Below are 6,990 nucleotides of genomic sequence, written 5' to 3' on the forward strand. Positions count from 1 at the left end.
CCAGAGACACCCAGAGATGGCTGAACGTCTGAACTGGTATGTTGGGAATATTTTCTGCTCCCTTCCCCAGGTGTGTTTTCCACCTCGTCAGCTGGGGTGGGTGGAGGGTGGGCAGGAGAGGAACACGAGGGCAGCCTGGGAGCTGGGTCTGGAGCTGCTGGAAGGCAGCAGCCGCCTTTCAGTCTCTTCATGAACGCAAGGACTGGGCCCAGAAAGCCTTTGATCTCTGCAGAATGAGGGACAGGTCCATTTTGGATGGGACAGAGAGAGTCCCAGGGGGTGGCCCAGACACAGCCTGCCGCAGTAATTGTGAGAGCTCAGCTCCGTCCTGTATTGTGCTCTGCAGGGTGGGTTCTGTCCCTGAGTCTGCTTGGTTTTCCTCTCCACGGGGACCAGAAGGACACCAGCGTGTCCTCTGTTGGCCGTGGGTTTGACTTGTGTTCCTGACAGAGGAGGTTTCCATGGGAAACCTGGTCAGCTCCTCACCAGGGCTCTGCCTCAGGAAAGGGGCTCAGGATCCTCAGAGGGGTGCAAGGAGTTTTCTAGGAGAGCAAAAGGGATTGTTTATTCCTGATGAGTGTACGCTGGGAGCCTGTTGAGAGCCTCCTGGAACAGGCAGGAGGAATTTCGCCCTTGCAGAGCGGTGTGTGCTGTGTCTTGGCAGATCAGGCTCAGGGCAGCAGGGCCCAGCCACCAGAGGGTTTCTTTGGCACTTCCTGGGTTGCCTGTTGCTTGCCAGCACGCATTGACATTCAGCCCTCCCTCCCTCTTTCCAGTCTGCATTTGTCTGCAGTTCTGCCAAGAGAAGGGCCAGAGATAACCTGGCTGCTAAAGAAACGCTGCGAGAGGGGAGACACACATTCCCCTGGCAGCTGTTGGACTGTAGGGGCACAGACTGAACCTTCTCTTGAGAGGGTGGAGAACAGGAGCAGCACAAGTGTCCATCGGATGCTGGGCAGGAGAAACAGGCGTCTGTTATGTCCTTCCATTTCCAGTGAATCCCTCTCCAGCCCCACAGATGTGAAATGTGGACACAAGTCCTTTTGCAACTCCTGCTCTTAGTACAGAGTCAACCTTGAGCCCTTTGTCCCTAAGGAAACAATCTTTGCCATGACAAATCCCCCACTGGTGCAGCTGGTGACACCTCCAGCAGTGACTGGAGCTGGTGCAGGACTAAGCCAATGCACACGGCAGGAACGCCAGGCTCCAGGGCTGCAGTCCCTGCTGCTGCTCTCCAGTCTGCTGCTGACCTGCACGGGAACCGCCAGCTTCACCAGCCTTTTCTTTATCTGCTCTGCAGGACGATGAAGGCTCTCAAGGCAATGACCCTTGTGCTGCTTCTCGGTCTATTCTCTTTCGGTGAGTCTCTGCAGATCTCCAACCTGAGGACGGTGCTTTAGGAGGCACTCGGGGCTCCATCCTGCCCTGTTCCGCTTCACCTGCTGTGAGCAGAGGAGCTCAGCCAAGAGCAGAAAGTCCCCACAGAGCTGTGCCGGTCCCTGCTCCAGCGGGACGGGTGTGGGTGAGGAAGGGCTGAGTTGCCTTCCCCAGGAGGGCTGAGCCAGTTCTCTTCAGCCCAGGGAGAGGCTGTGGCTGAGCTCTCCTGCCCCAGGGGCTGAGAATCTTCTGCAGGACAAGGAGAACTGTCCATGGCAGGGAACGTCCGTCTATTGCGGAGCCCGTATGCCATGATGGCCACTGTCAAAGGCAACAAGAGGAGAGACAACTATGGCACTTGGGAGAGACACAGAAAGGGGAGCGGGCAGGCCGAGGCACAGCCCAGCCTTAGACCGAGTTCTAAGCTCTGGTGTGTTTCCACAGGTGTTTACCACGTGGGACGACTTGGTGCCTTAACCCCCTGGAGCACTGCAGACCTGAGCGAAACCCTGCCCCTGCCCGTCCAGCTCCGTAAGCTCCAGGAACAACTTTACCATCTGCGCTGGAGCGTAAAGGATGTGGCTGAGCGGGCTCTGCAGGAAGGACTGAAGCAGGCAAAGCTCCCAGGCGTTACTGGACGGGTAAGGGCACAAGGCAGAAGGATCTGCTCAGGGGTTTTATCCTCCGTCCGCACGTATCCTACTCCATTCCCTGTCACAGCCAACAGGCTGGTGCTGCTGGAACAAGTGCTGCCATGGCCACACTCCCTTTTCCTGTTGCTCCACACTTCCTTATGGGGAAGAGAGAGCGTGATGGGAATGACAGCTGTCTGAGTCGGACCTTCCTCTGTGCCCAGATCTCGGGTCCTCCTCAAGGGAGGGCTGGAAAGAAAGAATGGTCTCAGAGGTCCAGAGTTAAGCCAGGCCTATCTCATGCCCAGAAGGCTTGCCCCTGGCCTGGGGCCTCTCCACAGGAAAAGCCCCTTCCCGCAGCTCCAGCATTCAGAGCACTGGAGTGAGCAGCCCCCCCTTTCTGATCCCGACAATCACAGCAGAGCAAACCTGGGAGGCTTCCAGGCAATGTGGGCGTTCCCTCCATCTGAAACGGGCCTTGTCCCCGCTCACCTTGGCTGGCCTTGCAGGGTCCTGCTTGCCCCGGTCCTTCTCCTTCCAACAGGTGCTCTCCTTTGTGTTCCCTCCCAGGCTGTGCTCGAGATCATTAATCAAGCTTTGGAGAAGCTGGAAGAAATGCAGGTCCCGATGCCGGATTATGCCCTGAAATCAGCAGGTATTGTGAGATTGTACAAACAAACCAGTTCCAAAGCGCCTCCTGTCCAGATTGACAAGATGGGCATTGGAACGTGCCCAGGGGCAGGAGAGAAGGGGTGAGAAGTCACGGGTCACCTCGTGCCCTAAAAGTGCCTCCGCTGACAGAGCCTGTAACGGGCCAGACCCCATGGGAAGCACAGAAAGGCTGGTTCACATTCTTGCCTATTTCCACGGCCAAATCCGACAGTTTGATGACTCCCTGCCGTGTGTTCCAGAGGGGTCATGCCAGCAAGACAGAGGGGAACCCACTGTAGGACATGGATTACAACTGAGAAGCCTTTTCTAAGTCAACAGTGCAATATTTCTCCTGACACTGCCTGATGATCATGCTCATGTTTGAATTTCCAGGGGCAGCCGTCGTTCAGTCCAAGACTTCTCCATCACTCCGGGATGCCAAAGCAAAAGTCTTCCTGTATTCCCTGCCATTGATGGATTACATGAGGTCTCCTGAGCTGATTCTGGAGGTAGAAGCACCAAGAAGCAGTAACACTAAGGCTGGGAGAATGAACCACACACGCTGCTCCGAGCGTCCTTCCCAGCTGTCTTTGCTCCTCGAAGCTTCTTCTCCTGCCCCCTTCTCTCATGGACCTGCTCTCCTCCTGTGTCTCCCTGCTGAGTGTTTCTTGTCCTTTCAGCCGGACAATCATCCTGGCAACTGCTGGCCCTTCCCAGGAAGTCAGGGACACGTGTTCATCAAGCTGTCCATGCCGGTCGTTCCCAGAGCCGTCACCATGGCCCATGTCTCAGGGACAGCGTTCCATGGAGAAAGCATCTCCGGAGCTCCCAAGGACTTTGCTGTCTATGTAAGTGATTTCTCTGGAGTTGGGAGCTGGGGGTTCCACAGCATTTCTGATCAGGGAATGAAGCTGGGTCAAAGATTGTGGTGGCCTGAAGCTTCCTCCTGTCTCAGAACAAACAGGCTCCTTGGTGCTGCTTCCTTCCCATTGTATTCCTCTTTTATTCAATGTACCACTCAAAAAAAAAATCTCCTGGGGCAAGATGCTACTCCAGGAGCCACAGGGAAAAGGAGCTGGACAGTGCATGGTCCTAAACCTTCTTGTCTTCCAGTCCCAGTGCATTTGTGATCCTCAGGTCACCTCCCTCTCACTGGGAGCGTCTGCTCCTTTTCTGACAGGCAGCCTGGACTCGCTGAGTGGGCAAGTGTGACGTGCTGCCCACCTGCAGCTCTTCGTCTTGTCCTGTGCTCATGGTCCTTGGACTCCGTAGCTGAAATAACCCCGTACTTCACTGGCTGAAGTTCAGTCTCCCACGGTGCACCAGACGCTCTGTTTTCTCCACCCATCTTTCTGTAGGGCTTCAAGGAAGAACACGAGGAGCAGGGAACGTTCCTGGGACAGTTCACTTTCCTGGCAGCGCTGAATCCCAGTCAGACCTTCCAGCTGAAGGTATGGGGACACAGAGGGAGGAGAACTGTAGGAGAGGAGGAGAAATGCGGCTGCATGGGGAGAGGCTTCCCTGCCAAAGGGTACAGGCAGCCCTGTCCTTGAGCAAGTGCCACGCTGCCTTTCTTCTGCTTTAACTTCCTGGTGGCGGATGGCTGCACTGCCCTCTTCTCTTTCATTTTGGGGTTAAACTTCATTGCTTAGAAGCACCACAGTTGAAGCTGGAATCAGCTTGACTGTCTGGACCCCAAGTGCACACAAGCAGCCACATCCCGTAGGATGCAGGACTGCTGGTCTGCCAGTTAGACACAGAAATACTGGGCTTCCTGAGGGTTCTGTTGGTGCTGGCAGTGAGCAGTGACAGGGAGGCCATTCTGTTTCCGTGGCTTTCTGGAGAAGGCAATGAGACATGTTGGGATAAAAGCCATTTTTGAAGCTCCCCATTGGGATTAAAAGGCATTTGGGGGCTCCCCATTGGGATTAAAGGCAGTTTTAAGGTTCCCCATTGAGCCCCATTGACTCCAATTGACCCCCATTGACTCCCATTTGTCCCCATTGACTGCCACTGACGGCCATTGACCCCCATTGACTCCCATTGACCCCCACTGACTCCCATTGATCCCCATTGAAACCGATTGATTCCCATTGACCCTCACTGACCCTCATTGACTCTCATTGATCCCCATTGACTCCCATTGACTCCCATTGACCCCCATTGACTACCATGGAACCCCATTGACCCCCATTGAGAAATTTGTTGGTTTTGAGTCTTCCCAGAGCAAAAATTGTCAAATTTAAGGTGAAATTTGTCAGTTTTGAGGTGAAATTGTACACCAGCACTGGGTCTTCTGACTGTGGAAGCCTGTGCCCCAAAGCAGGCGAGAGCTTTCCAGTGTATTTGCTAAGGCACCTGGTCGCTGTTGCTTCCTTGGCTGTTCTCATGGCCCAATGAGGGAACATCTGGACCATGACAGGTCAAAAGCCCCGCGGGGCAGCAGGAAGGAAGCTGCTGGTCAAGGCCGTCGCTGCGGCACTTCTGTCAGTGCTCACGGGCCAGAGAGGAAAAGGCGACTCATTTCTTCTTGTCCTTGCAGAACGAGCTCCCTGGGGTCGTGAATTACATCAGGCTGCAAGTGCTGAGCAACTGGGGCCACCCGGACTACACCTGCCTGTATCGGTTCAGGGTGCACGGTGATCCGCCCAAAGACAGGGGAGACACGGCAGTTTCATCTGTCAATAAATTCCATTAATGTTCACCCAGTCGAGTTCCCTTCTGCTTTGCCTGTGATGCTGCCTGGTCCTCCCTGAGCTCACTGGAGCTCCCCATCCTTCTCTCAACCACCAGCTTATGGGAGACTTCAGGAGTGCACAGCAAGATTGTCATTATTAGGGAAAATAAGAAAACTGAGTCACAAACCTGCAGAAAGCCTGACATGCACACACTTGCTGCGACACAGGAACATCAGCAAGGCCCTGCCTGGACACCAGAGATTAAATTAATGGACAGGTTTCCTGTGCAGGAATAAATTATGGATCGACTGAATGGAACCATCTGTTGTTACTTGTTTTCACAAGAGGCACATGGTGCTTCAGCTGCCATCTTTCAGCCTGTTGCCGATGAGAAAATGGAAGTGTGGTTTTTTGTAAGAAGGAAACCTTAATTGGAAAGTTGGTTCATGGACTTTTTTGCCTCTCTGGGCATGTATGGACTTAATAGCCCAGGAACCGTTACAGAGTGATTAGCAAAGCAATCCCAGGACACTTAAGCGATCCCATACCCACACCAGTCTGTCCTTCCTTTTGACCCCAGCTCCCCAAGGCAGGAGCAGGCAGGGCAGTTGTGCGCTCGGGCCGCACCAGGGAGGAGAGAGCAGGACCAGCGCTTGGCATCTGGGGCTGGGAACAGCAATTTGTGCTCTGAGCTGGGGCTTAGTCCATGTGCAAGCCCAGCACGGGTCCAGATACTAAACTGAGGGTGTCGGTTCACCCCGGTGCCACACACACGGCACCTTCTTCCATCGCCTCCTCCGATGAGCTGTTTTGCAGCCCCTTCCAGCTCAGCCCAGCTCAGACACCTGCACTCTGGCTCAGGGCTGCCTGGGGCTGGTGACCCTCGGGGAAGCAGCAGGAACTGCTCTGACCCTGGTTGTGGGGCTGTCCCTGGGCTGAGCCCTCGGGCTCAGGGCTGCTGAACTGGGCCATGCTGGGGCCCAGGGTTGCTGAGGTCAACAGGTCCCCCTGTCGATTTTCTCATAGATACCCACAGGGACCAAAGAGACCATAGAGACCCACAGAGAGCCATAGAGACCCACAGGGACCATAGAGACCCATAGAGACCATAGAGATCCACCGAGACTCATAGAAGCCACAGAGAGCCATAAACACCCATAGGGACCCATAGAGACCATAGAGACCCATAGAGATCCATAGAGACCCACAGGGACCATAGAGACCCATAGAGACCATAGAGATCCACCGAGACTCATAGAAGCCACAGAGAGCCATAAACACCCATAGGGACCCATAGAGACCATAGAGACCCATAGGAACCATAGAGACCCATAGAGACCCATAGAGATCCATAGAGACCCATAGAGACCATAGAGACCCACTCTGCGACTGTTGCTGTTCTCCGTGGGGCAGCGTGGTGCTCACCAGGCACAGCCAGAGCTGTTCCTGTGCCAGGAGAGGACTTCACACAGAGCCTTGGCTGATGGTGACAGTTCCCACCAGCCGTCCCGCTCTGGAAGGTCGAGGGGACACTGACTGGTTGTCACTTGCCTTGCAGGAACAGGATTGACCAGCAGGAGGGAGGCAGGACCAGAGGGTCCATGAGGTCAGAAAGCACATCAGACAGCTGGTACAGTCATGGTGACAGCAGA

At 54.8% G+C, this 6,990-nt stretch overlaps 1 protein-coding gene across 1 annotated transcript; it reads left to right on the plus strand.

The window, feature by feature from the left end:
• Window positions 1-1,304: 1,304 nt before the first annotated feature.
• Window positions 1,305-5,358, plus strand: LOC309452117 (SUN domain-containing protein 3-like; the record flags this gene model as incomplete). The annotated part of the gene is made up of 7 exons (XM_082076797.1): window positions 1,305-1,359; window positions 1,822-2,018; window positions 2,580-2,664; window positions 3,054-3,169; window positions 3,341-3,508; window positions 4,019-4,111; window positions 5,203-5,358. The coding sequence occupies 7 exons, from the start codon at window positions 1,305-1,307 to the stop codon at window positions 5,356-5,358; spliced, it is 870 nt and encodes a 289-aa protein (XP_081932923.1).
• Between the last annotated feature and the right edge of the window lie 1,632 nt (window positions 5,359-6,990).

This window comes from Streptopelia decaocto (genome assembly GCF_964273445.1).
Source record: "Streptopelia decaocto genome assembly, contig: HAP1_SCAFFOLD_240, whole genome shotgun sequence".
NCBI classification, from domain to species: domain Eukaryota; kingdom Metazoa; phylum Chordata; class Aves; order Columbiformes; family Columbidae; genus Streptopelia; species Streptopelia decaocto.